This window comes from Raphanus sativus, chromosome 9 (assembly GCF_000801105.2).
Source record: "Raphanus sativus cultivar WK10039 chromosome 9, ASM80110v3, whole genome shotgun sequence".
Lineage (NCBI taxonomy): Eukaryota > Viridiplantae > Streptophyta > Magnoliopsida > Brassicales > Brassicaceae > Raphanus > Raphanus sativus.
The window spans coordinates 29,986,035-29,998,001 of record NC_079519.1 but is presented as its reverse complement, the minus strand read 5'-3'; the positions used below and the strand labels follow the sequence as shown (position 1 = coordinate 29,998,001).

The window sequence follows — 11,967 nt, the reverse complement described above, 5'->3', positions numbered from 1 at the left end:
ATGAATAGGAACGCATTCAAGAGTTTCAAATCTTTTTCTATTCTATTCTCGAATTCTTTTTGGGGGTTTATAAAACGTGAGTAAGATGATTGGAACCCTTGATTGCAGGAATTACAAAACGTGTTAAAAACAAATATTTTACTAGGTTTGGATGAAAACAAAGAATAGTATTTAATGAAAACCTCTGAACACGTTTTGCCATTATTCAATGTCCTAGTAAGCACCTAGATACCTATCCTGACAAAGTGGGAAACTTTATACAACTTCCCATCAAATGAACTTACATTTTTATTGTCAATAAAATAATAAATTAATTCATAAATATTCGTATAGCTAATAATCAATTAAGACATTTTCAACTAAAACGTAGTTTTGACAACATTTTCAAATAAAACAAGTCATGTAATTTTCTTTATTGAAAAACTAAATAAAAAACTCAAATAGAAAAGCTAAGACATCATTCTTGATAAAAAATATAACCAAGTGTCCCAAAGAATTTTTTTATTAATATTATATTTATCTGACAAATTATTTTAATATTTCTGTGTTTATTTATATTCTTCTTTATTTTAATAACAAAAAATCATTGAGATATTTTCAGCAACACTAATCAATCATTCTTCAAAAAGTGGTTCATCTCTCTCTCTCTCTTCAATGCCTTAAAGTCAGTGTCCTAGAAACTCTTGTCTTCCTCCTCTTCTTAAACAAAACCACAAAGAACAAAACTTCAAGACTCTCTCAAAAACCATGGCTAGCAAACCAAGAACCAGATGGGTTCTCCCTTACAAAACCAAGAACGTGGAAGACGACTACTTTCTCGGTCAAATCCTCGGACAAGGACAATTCGGAACCACTTTCCTCTGCACCCACAGAAAGACAGGCCAAAAGCTCGCCTGCAAATCCATACCCAAAAGGAAGCTCCTCTGCCAAGAAGACTACGACGACGTCTGAGGGAGATTCAGATAATGCACCACTTGTCGGAGTTCCCCAACGTTGTCCGGATAGAAGGCGCATACGAGGATTCAAACAGCGTCCACATCGTGATGGAGCTCTGCGAAGGCGGCGAGCTGTTTGATAGGATCGTGAAGAGAGGTCATTACAGTGAGAGAGAAGCGGCTAGGCTTATCAAGACGATTGTTGGTGTTGTGGAGGCTTGTCACTCTTTTGGTGTTATGCATAGAGATCTTAAGCCTGAGAATTTTCTCTTTGCTTCTTGTGATGAAGATGCTTCTCTTAAGTCTACAGACTTTGGCCTCTCTGTTTTCTGCAAACCAGGTTTGGTTAAAATGATGTTAATTACTTGATGATCTAGCTTGTTAAGAGTTCGCTCTCTACTATGTTGTTTTATAGAAGAATCATCAGATTCTGAATGGTTCTGTTTTTAGCTTCTTGTTCTGTAAAATGATCAAATGGGATGGTTTTAAGAGTGTCACAACCAATGTTCTAAAAATCGGTCGTCAGCAAATCATCGGATCTGAACAAAACGATTTAAAAAAGGATTTTGGTCTAGACTCCTAATCACCACCTAGCGATTTTTTGAACATTGGTTACATAAAAGTTGTTGAATATGATACATGCGGTTTTAAGCTATTAGTATTGTTTTAGAAAGCACATTGGACCTTTGCTTAAGAGTTTAAGATCCCATCTCTCATATGCTGTGACTGTATGTGTTGAAGTTAATTTGGTATATTTGCTATGAAGCTATGGGTTTTTTTGTGACAACAACAAAATTTTGATTTTCTTTCAGGGGCAACGTTTTCAGAACTTGTTGGGAGTGCCTACTATGTAGCACCTGAGGTTTTACATAAGCATTACAGTCATGAATGTGATGTATGGAGTGCTGGAGTTATCCTCTACATTCTATTATGTGGTTTCCCTCCTTTCTGGGATGGTTAGATTTTTTGAATTGCCTTTGTTTCTTTTTTTTCTCTTCCATCAAGTGCTTTACTCTCTCTCTCTCATGTGTTCTGTATCCAGAAAGTGAGTTTGGCATCTTCAGAAAGATTCTACAGGGAAAGCTGGACTTTGAGATCAGTCCATGGCCTAGCATCTCAGAGAGTGCTAAGGATCTTATAGTGAAAATGCTCGAGAAAGATCCAAAGAAAAGGCTAACTGCTCATCAAGTGTTGTGTAAGTGTTCTTTGATGGATCTTTGTTGAATCTTGTTGCAGGTGGTGATTGATGCTTTCTTATTTTGTTTAAGGTCACCCATGGATTGTGGATGATAAGGTTGCTCCAGACAAACCTCTGGACTGTGCAGTACTGTCGCGCTTGAAGAACTTCTCTGCAATGAACAAACTTAAGAAGATGGCTTTCCGAGTGATTGCAGAGAGACTATCTGAGGAAGAGATCGGTGGGCTCAAAGAGCTGTTCAGAATGATAGACACAGATAACAGTGGCACCATCACATTTGAAGAGTTGAAAGACGCTGTGAAGCGCGTTGGTGCAGACCTTATGGAATCAGAGATCCAAGAACTCTTGCGCTCAGTAACTAAACGAACTCTCTTCTTCTTCTTATCTATCATCTTCTCATTGTATGTGTGCGCGTCTGTCAGGCTGATGTTGATGAGAATGGATCAATAGACTATGGAGAGTTTTTAGCAGCAACAGTCCATTTGAACAAGCTGGAGAGAGAGGAGAATCTAGTGGCTGCATTCTCTTTCTTTGACAAAGATGGAAGTGGTTACATCACTGTGGATGAGCTTCAACAGGCTTTGAAGGAGTTTGGTATAAATGATTCACATCTTGATGAAATGATCAAAGACATTGACCAAGACAATGTGAGTAGTATTATTACAAAAACATATGTCTGTCAAGGTGTTTGGAAGAAGTAGTTATGGAGTTTGTTCCTTTTTTTTGTAGGATGGACAGATAGACTATGGAGAGTTTGTGGCAATGATGAGGAAAGGGAATGGCAGTGGAGGGGTTGGTAGGAGAACAATGAGGAACACTGTCAACTTTGCAAATTGGAAATCATGTTCCTGATGAAGTCAATGAATGGCTAAATACTTGAGTAAAAAGTTGACATTAATAACTTCAAACAAAACCATTAAAAGTTTGAGTAAAATATTTAATGCGTCTCGAGAGTTGACATTAAAAAAAAAAAAATTAAGAAACTATAACTTAAGTGTTACAAAATCAGAGTTTAAAAAGTGGTATAAAAGTTAAAAAAATAAAGGAGGAAGAGAGAAAAAAAAACTTAGTTTGTCTTCTTGTTGTCTTCTTCTTCTTCTTGTTTCTCAGTGATCAACTTCTTCTCTGCAGTCTCGTCTTCACCTCCAAAACCGAACTCGTTAACACGTGTCTTGCCCACAGGGTAAACCCACCTTTGGTATAAGTATATCAAGAATATCACATCTGAAACACACACACACAGACAGAAACAGATCCATTACAAAAAGCCTGTTTGCATCCAAAGTAGAGTTTTCGCTAGAGTTAGTTTACTCACCATCACGGAACACAGAGAGCCGATGCAGAATCGGCATTTTGATGACAAAGGCAAAGAGATCATCAATAATGGTGTTGAGGAACTTGTAAGTCATCTGTCTCCATGGTAAATGCGCCACTGACTTTAGCTTATAGTTGATGAATAGCTGAGGACACATCATGATGAAACCTGCAAACACACACACATCAAGAACATTTTTTCATAATAATCTCAATAAGTTTTTTGAGTATGGTTTAAAGGCTTTTATTTACCGAACATGTAGACACAGCTTGTTAATGAAGACAAGATCCATGAATACCAGCTCTTGTGGCGCTCGTAAGCGAGAGAGTATATCGATAATCCCAGCACATAAGATAAGAATTTGATGGCAATGTCATCATACTCTTTGGTCTTGTTGCTTGCATAGGACTCACGGTCGTGGAACCTCAACCGTGGAATCATTCCACTTCTATCAACCTCTATTCGCATGGCTTTCCCTATCTTCCAGAACTCAATGCAGACGCCAACTCCGGAACTAGCCAGTATCATCCATGAGGTGTGCGTTGTCAAGCAGGTAGAGGAAGATGACAAACTGACAGATGAAGTTCAGTACAACAGACTTCGCAGAGAGTCCTTCCATAGATTTGTTTTTGTTCCAGAACTGGATATCTACAGAGTAAGAGTAACAAAAGATAAGCAACAAGCGTTAGGCAAGAGGCTGTTATATTTTTGGGTCTTACTCACCATTTTTGAATGCTAAGAAGTCAAACACAGAGTGAAGCATCGAAACACACATCGTGATGCCCAATAGATAGGGATTGCCTTCCAAAAACACCCTCTGTCATAAACAATAAACATATTTCACAATCAGCTCCATGAAGAAACAAAAAAAAAATAGTTACCTTTAATTCGTCAGATTCACCATCAAGCATGCTTCCATAGCTACGCTGCATCTGGAAAGACTGATCGACTTGCTGAAACAGTTGCCACTTCATCATGCTTATGGGGCTTATTTCCAGATTAAGTGGGACTTCCGAGACTGATCCTTGGTTTGGGATTTTGTACAACGTTTCAGAACTCGATTCCAAGTAAGTATTTTTACGTCAAATCAAGTAGTATTCCAACACTGAAGGTTATTACTTACCTTCATGTTGAACGTGGAGTTAGAAGTTCAGCTTTTGCATTATGCTACCTTGAGTCACTTAACCTTGCTCTAGCTGCCACGGTTTCCCAAGTAAGTATTTTGATTATCTTTACTTTTTTATTTTTGTATAAAAACTGAGAGTTTTATCTAATTCATTTTCAGGGGGAGAGATCAATGCTAAAGACAAAAGTTTCCTTTTCCGGCAGAAACAAACTGCTAATTGAGATCGACGGTTATGGAGAATACTTCATCTCCTTCATAAAAGCTATATGGGACATTTTAAAGGCATTCTCTTGCCCACCAGCTGAGTTTCAGGTATTACATCATCCCCTTAATGACACGAACACTTCATCTCTTTTATGACGAACACTTCCTTTATCAAATTATATATTTTTCCTCTGTAGATCTGCAAAGAAAAGGTTAGACGTAGTCTAATAGGAGGTGTTTTAGACCCGGCAGACCTTTCCAATGCTCTCAATTCAAGATGAATTCGCTTGTGTTTAATGACTTTACACATTTCATGGCTGATATCGGTACTAAGGTAAATTTAAATCTTTTGACTTACATAGATTGTTATTTATATGACTTGAATAACTTAATTAACTTTCTGTTTTGACAGCTGTCAGTTGAGGGTTTTCTCTCTGGAGACATATCAAGAGCTGATGCTGATACAGTCTGTGGTTTGTTTGTTGGTCTTAAAACGTCACAGTTGACAGAGTCTAGAGATCATAGAGGCGATCTCCGTTTACCTTCTGATCATATAATTAACATTTGTGCAAGAAAAATGTCCCATGTTAATTCTGTTGCTAAGGTATTAATAAACTGAATTTCGTATTTCTAAGTTGTCCCATTTTTTTTGCTTCTAATATTTGTTTGCTTATTTTTAGGTATGTTTTCAAATTGGAGATGAGTTGCATATTGCAGTGGACACAGCGCTTTTGCATCTATTCTCTTCTCTGATACGAGATGATATCACTGCAAAACTAAGGTTTGTGATATCAATGATTTCTATGGTTAAGGAACTTGATCATGTCAGTGATTGATTAACAAATATTTGTACACTTCAGGTTCCAAGAGCATCTTGGTTACTCTGTTTCTGGTGAAACAGATTATGACCTTGGAATCTTTTCCTTCACTATAGTTTCCTGCGATTACAACCCTGAGTTTCTGTCCTTGAAGATAGAAGATTATGTGAAGAATTTAGGTGTCTTTTTGGTAAGTTTAACCAGTTGATTGCTTATTATTAGTTTATTTATTTTACTAAAATATCATTTTCTGTAATTTCAGAAAGGTGTTTCAGATTCTGTGTATGAAAAACGCAAGGGAAGCATCGAATTGTCTGGGGAAGAGGAATCTCTGTGGGAACATCTATCTGAGCAGAGGTCAGTTTTGATTTTTTTTGTCCATAGCTCTTGATTAAAAGTAATAATATGTCTTTTTGTTGTGGAACAGTCCTGATGGTTTCAACAGGTCTGTTACCAGTTGCCTGAAAAAAATACATAAAGAAGATATTATCATCTTCTACAACAAGTGGTTCCTGAGTAAACGCCCATTCTCTATTCGCGTTTGGTGTTGCAAACTCTACAGCAAGTATTTGGATTCTACCAATGCAGAGAATTAGTTGATCACTTAGAAACAAGAAGACAACAGGAAAACAAACTAAGTTTCTCTCTTCCTCTACTTTTTTTTACCGCTCTTTAAACTGATTTTTGTAAAACTTGGAAATGTTTTGTTTATTAATGTCAACTCAAGACGCATTTAATATTTTACTACTTTTAATGGTTTGTTTAAAGTTTATTAGTGACAACTCTCACATGAGTTTTTAGCTATTCATTGAATTCAACATCAGGAATATGATTTCCAATTTGCCAAGTGGAGTGTGTCTCATTGTTCTCTTACCAATCCCTCCACTGCCATTACCTTTTCTCATTATTGCCACAAACTGTCCATAGTCTATTTGTCCATCCTACAAAAACCATACACCATAAGCATCTCTCTAATGAAAGCTGTAAAGATAGCTACTCACATTGTCTTGATCAATGTCTTTGATCATTTCATCAAGATGTGAATCATTTATACCAAACTCTTTCAAAGCCTGTTGGACAGTTGGAGCTCATCCACAATGGATGTAAGAGAATGCAGCCACTAGATTCTCATCTCTTTCCAGCTTTTTCAAATGCATTGTTGCAGCTAAAAATGACACACAATGACAAAGATCGGCCCGGTACACACACACACACACACACAATGACAAAGATAGTTAATAAATAAGAAGAGAGTTTTGTTAGTTACTGAGCGCAAGAGTTCTTAGATCTCTGATTCCATAAGGTCTGCACCAACGCACTTCAGTGTCTTTTAACTTTTCAAATGTGATTGTGCCACTGTTATCTGTGTCTATCAATCTGAGGAAGAGATCGGTGGACTCAAACAGCTTTTGCAGAATGATAGACACAGATAACAGTGGCACAATCACATTTGAAGAGTTAAAAGACACTGTGAAGCGCGTTGGTGCAGAGCTTATGGAATCAGAGATCCATTCACTCGTAAAGCCCTCTTCTTGAGTTTGTTCATTGCAGAGAAGTTCTTCAAGCGTGACAGTACTGCACAGTCCAGAGGTTTATCTATCTGGAGCAACTTTATCATCCACAATCCATGGGTGACCTAACAAAACAAAAAAAGTATCAATCAATCAACATTGTCTGCTAAAGGCTCAGAATAAGAGAACTTATACAACACTTGATGAGCAGTTAGCCTTTTCTTTGGATCTTTCTCGAGCATTTTCACATAGGATCCTTGGCGCTCTCAAAGTCCAGCTTTCCATGTAGAATCTTTCTGAAGATGCCAAACTCACTTTCTGGATACAGAACAGAACACATGAGAGAGTAAGCACTTGATGGAAAAACTCTACGAAGAGAAAGAAGGACACACAGGCACTTCAAAATCTAAACATCCCAGAATGGAGGGAGGAAACCACATAAGAGAATGTAGAGATGACCCTATCTACCTTCTCCTTAAGCCTCCGTGCGATTCTCTTATCTTCATCATAAGGTCTAGCTGCATGAGTAGAAGCAAAACCAGAACGCTCCCTTTCCTCCAGATAAGACATCATCTCACGCCTCTTGGAACCTACTTGGTATTTTATTAGAAAGGGTTTGCCATGTTCATAAACACTCTCTGTTTGCTTCATCATTTTTTATTGGAAACTGATACTAAGCTGTGTATAATCAATCTTCATAGTATATCTTTAGATTAATTAGCAAATAAAAAACAATAATAAGATAGCAAAGATGATTTACTCGAAAACTTGGTTGTTGAATAAGAGTGTCATTAGTCAAAGAGAATATACAGCGAAACCACTACTGTTTAAAGCGTCTCTCTACCTTCAAATATCACTTTTCATGTAGAGGATATCACTTCTCTACCTCTTCTTCCTAAATGAACTTTCAAAGTGCCTATTTGATCTCTTTGTTTTTTCTTTCTTCCTAATCAACATTTGTTAGAAAAACATTTAGAAGAGCATTTATTAAATCTTAATGCTTTCCAAATGTTCTCATATGAAACTCTTGGAAGAGTATTTGTATTTATAATTTATAAATTTAAGAAAAATATATAATTAGTTCATTTACCTGATTTAATAATATCATAAAATTATTTTTATATCCAGAAAATAAAATTTTGATTTCTAAAATAAATTTACAATTTAAATATTTTGTTAAAAAATTATTTCACATTTAAAATATAATTTAATTACATACATTATATTTTAAATTAACTATATAAATTATAGAAGTTACTTATATAAATTATATTTTAAATTAATATTTAATATAAAATATAATTTTATTAAATTAATTATATAAATTAAATCAATTATATAAATTAAATTATATTTTAAATGTGAAAATTTATTTTTAAATATAAATATTTTAATTGTAAAATTAATTTTTTAAAATAAAATTTTCGATATAAACATAATTTTTGAAATTAGTAAATAAAATAAATTAATTATGTATTTTAAATATTAATATATAAAATAAAAGATATATATATATATTAAATATTATATACTAGTTTTAATAATAGCTTTAAATGACATGTTCAACTGCTTTACGAATCAATCTATTAAATAGTTTAGCAAAAGCATAGGGATGGGCCTTCGGATACTCATTCAGGTTCGGTTCGGATTTGGATAACCCATTAAAGAATTTTAAAATTTTTAAAATTTATTATATACTTTAAATTTCTCAAAATATATAAAAAAATACATATTACATTTAAATTTGAATATCATATGTCAAAATACGTAAAATTAACATATAAATTGGTTTAGTTTGAAAATTTAGATTGAGAATCAATAGATATTTTAAATATTTTTGGTATTTTGAATATACTTTAGCTACTTTAGACATGTACTTTTGACTATTTGTATATTTTTTAAAGTATTTTTGACAACTAAAAAATATTTTATATATTCTGAATGTTTTTAATATAAATTAAATCTAAAATAGTTATATCTCAGATATATTCGGATATCCAAAATACTTTGGTTCGAGTCAAGTTCTGTTTTAGTTCTTTAAATACCAAAAATTTGAACGCATTCAGATATTTAATCAATTTTGGTTCGGATTTGATACTATTTTTTCGGTTTGGGTTCAATTTAATTTTTCGGATCCGGATTTTTTGCCAGCTCTACAAAAACATACAGTTTCTGTAGCATAATGCTTTAATAGCATAATGTTACTGTTTTTTCATCTGCTTTGTTAATTAGGAACTTAATTCATCAAAATGTATAAAAAGTATGTTTTGTTGTTGTGGTTAACCATCTTAACCTCCATACCTGGGCTTTAGTTTTTTTGTTTTGGTTTAAAACCGAACCAAACCAAACTATTTGGGTGGATAAAAATTATAACCAAGTACTTATGAGATCTATACATCGACTTGGTTTGGGTTTGGGTTTGGTTGGTTACGCCTCACCCCTAGTTATTGCTAAGGCTCTTCTATGTTTTGACATTGATTCAATCTTGCAGTACTGCACATAACTGGTGAAGGAAGTTAGTAGGAAGAGACGAAGTTTCATATACTAAAGCCACTTATTTCTTCTACTTCTTCTTCAATGTCATCTTCTGCTGCTATCAGAATCTTAAGTCATGTGATGATCCGGAACTAGCATTGCGAGGGGACACAATTTTTTTTTCTGAAGCAACCCCTGACTCTTCTGTTAAATAATTAATCCTCATTCATGCCAATGTTATTGTTTCTGTGCCTTCGTCTCCATTCTCAGCAACATGGTTAGAATAAGATGGATGTTCTAGTTGGAACATTGAAGGGACTTCGAGGAATTTGGCGTTTTGGTTTGAATATTTCACTTTATTGGAAGAAAAAACTTCATTGTTCAAGAATGTCCTATCATTGGTAATTTCAAACTCTTTGTTAACTTGTTGTTGTCTTATGTAATTTAGGTCCTCTATGGAAACAAAAATTTAGTTACTGAATCTCATCTAAAGTGGTGCATCCTGATCTTTAAACTAGACATGGAGTTTATTCGAATATTGTGATCTGGAACTAGAGCGTAATGGTAGCAGAAATAGATTACAGAAGCTAATAGACAGGGGCTTCAAGCATATTGTTGCCTAGGACCTTTGGTGGGCTTCTCAGGTACGTACCTCCCTGCTTCAGAGCTGGATAGTAGAATTGCGATTAAACAGTGCAAGAAGGAGCTGCATTTTATATGCCAAGCTGATTAAACAGTGCAAGAAGGAGCTGCATTTTATAGGCCAAGCTGGTGAAGGGGTCGGAATGTGTCGGTTATAGTTTTCAAACCTTTTCGACCAAAAAAATTGTGATAGGAAATGTTTTAATCGTGGGTAGGATTAGTTTACAATACATTTCAAAAGCACCTCTCGATCATGAGTCTTGTTGATGGTTAGCTTAGTTCATTTTCATTGTACCATCTATCTTGTAAAATAGCCAACACATTGTATAAAATAATACAAGAAAACGACTTAATCATTACAAAAGATTTATCAATATCACATAGGAAAAGTTCTTTATTTTTCAATAAGTCGTGATAAAGCAAACACAGGTTTTTTTTTGAAGTTACAAAATATATTGAAATATAATATAGTTATAAGAACTTAGGTGGTGGATTAGGCTATGCTGTTGATCATCAAGATGCCGCTTATGGAGGAATCACATCTCTAAACTTGATCGGAGCTGAGCTCAGCTACGCTGTGTCAGGTACAAAAACATTACAGCGTATATATACGAGCAAGGCAATAATCGACATAACTACTGCTAATTAATTGATATATAAGACGAACAATATTAGAGAGATGATAACATGATTGTGTATATATATATATATACCTTGATGGCGACTGAGGTATGGTGGTGGTGGCAGTAACATCGTGAGGTGATGATATTTTCTGTAATTAAGAATCAAAATCAATGAATAAGTACAAAAGCCTTTAAGATGCCCTATAAATTTCTCAATACTAAAAGTAAATAAACTTTACCAAAGGAGCATCAAGACAGGGCATGGTGGAAGTAGTAGTAAGTGATGACATTTTCTGTAATTAAGAATCAAATCATTAAATAACAATAATTTAAGAATCAAAATACATGAATAACAAAAGCCGTAGATGACATGTAAATTTTTCATCAATACTAAAGTAAATAACCTTCATCACCAAAGGAGGACCATGCAGACAGGGTATGGTCGAATTTGTAGCAGCAAGTGATGACTTTTTCTGTAATTTAGAAGAATCAAAAATCAAATGAATAACAAAAGCCTAAATTTTCTCAATCGCGTTTTATAGAGATATACTATATGAAAGTTATATTAAAAAGTATATAATTACCATCCTCAAACATCTGTTAAATCGGAGTTCTCGGCCGGCGGGCAAAAGATCAGACAGCCCCGTATTCTTTCTACGCCGAAAAGTACCGGGATGTGGTCGTCTCCCCCCAAATTTTTCACATGACTTCCTCCTCGGGTACATTGCTCTGCCTCCTCCCAAAAACTTTTTACGGTGCTTCAGCGTTGAAACCCTAGCTGCGTTGCGTATATACATAAAAGTGTGATTTGGGCCTATAGCAATGTTTATTAGTCTTCAACACTGATCCTGCCCATTCTATTTTTCTTTCTTTATTTTTTTCTTTGATCAATTTTTCTTTATATATAAACTTTAAATCGAAAGAGAAGACGAAAAAGTAGATCTTGAGATCTAGCCTCGGGTTCGGCGAGCGGCCGCGCGTGCACGTGCGTGCCGTCGTCGGAGCGCACCGTTTCTTCAGCAAGGGTCTTCGTCTCTGATCTCTTCGTCTCTTCCTTCTCTACTTTGCCTTGTTCGAGCTCTGGAGAGTTACTTTCAGTGGTGGCTTAGTTCTGGAGGTT

At 35.0% G+C, this 11,967-nt stretch overlaps 5 protein-coding genes across 8 annotated transcripts; 2 read left to right on the top strand and 3 right to left on the bottom strand.

The window, feature by feature from the left end:
- The first annotated feature begins 601 nt into the window (after positions 1-601).
- Positions 602-3,084, top strand: LOC108827112 (calcium-dependent protein kinase 12). Its single transcript, XM_018600472.2, is given in 7 exon segments — positions 602-946; positions 949-1,275; positions 1,748-1,891; positions 1,978-2,130; positions 2,204-2,487; positions 2,556-2,780; positions 2,863-3,084. Coding segments are annotated over 7 exon segments (1,455 nt in total). The 5' UTR covers positions 602-747; the 3' UTR covers positions 2,986-3,084.
- LOC108825248 (uncharacterized) lies at positions 3,014-4,898 on the bottom strand. The gene is given in 7 exon segments (XM_056994972.1): positions 3,014-3,357; positions 3,449-3,616; positions 3,700-3,988; positions 3,990-4,096; positions 4,172-4,265; positions 4,330-4,504; positions 4,894-4,898. Coding segments are annotated over 7 exon segments (996 nt in total). The 3' UTR covers positions 3,014-3,199.
- Positions 4,499-6,355, top strand: LOC108827116 (uncharacterized). The gene is made up of 8 exons (XM_056993530.1): positions 4,499-4,661; positions 4,734-4,886; positions 4,976-5,112; positions 5,191-5,382; positions 5,459-5,559; positions 5,639-5,786; positions 5,859-5,953; positions 6,024-6,355. Exons 3-8 carry the CDS (start codon positions 5,056-5,058, stop codon positions 6,190-6,192), a joined length of 762 nt encoding a protein of 253 aa, XP_056849510.1. The 5' UTR covers positions 4,499-4,661; positions 4,734-4,886; positions 4,976-5,055; the 3' UTR covers positions 6,193-6,355.
- Positions 6,204-7,800, bottom strand: LOC108825249 (uncharacterized). 3 transcript variants are annotated; one of them, XR_008938319.1, is made up of 4 exons: positions 7,576-7,800; positions 7,308-7,425; positions 6,598-7,232; positions 6,204-6,537 (listed from the first exon to the last, which is right to left on the bottom strand). XR_008938319.1 is itself a non-coding variant. In XM_018598566.2 (4 exons), exons 1-3 carry the CDS (start codon positions 7,759-7,761, stop codon positions 7,089-7,091), a joined length of 453 nt encoding a protein of 150 aa, XP_018454068.1. In that variant the 5' UTR covers positions 7,762-7,800; the 3' UTR covers positions 6,204-6,537; positions 6,598-7,088. The 3 variants fall into 3 exon arrangements, 1 of the variants encoding a protein (XP_018454068.1); XM_018598566.2 differs by having other exon boundaries at positions 7,303-7,425; XR_008938320.1 differs by having other exon boundaries at positions 6,403-6,537; positions 6,598-6,761; positions 6,864-7,425.
- Positions 7,801-10,559: 2,759 nt separating this feature from the next.
- LOC108827114 (uncharacterized) lies at positions 10,560-11,674 on the bottom strand. 2 transcript variants are annotated; one of them, XM_056993755.1, is made up of 5 exons: positions 11,432-11,674; positions 11,252-11,320; positions 11,087-11,140; positions 10,938-10,996; positions 10,560-10,794 (listed from the first exon to the last, which is right to left on the bottom strand). In XM_056993755.1, exons 1-5 carry the CDS (start codon positions 11,642-11,644, stop codon positions 10,791-10,793), a joined length of 399 nt encoding a protein of 132 aa, XP_056849735.1. In that variant the 5' UTR covers positions 11,645-11,674; the 3' UTR covers positions 10,560-10,790. The 2 variants fall into 2 exon arrangements, with proteins under 2 accessions (XP_056849735.1, XP_018455975.2); XM_018600473.2 differs by having other exon boundaries at positions 10,560-10,799; positions 11,432-11,661.
- Between the last annotated feature and the right edge of the window lie 293 nt (positions 11,675-11,967).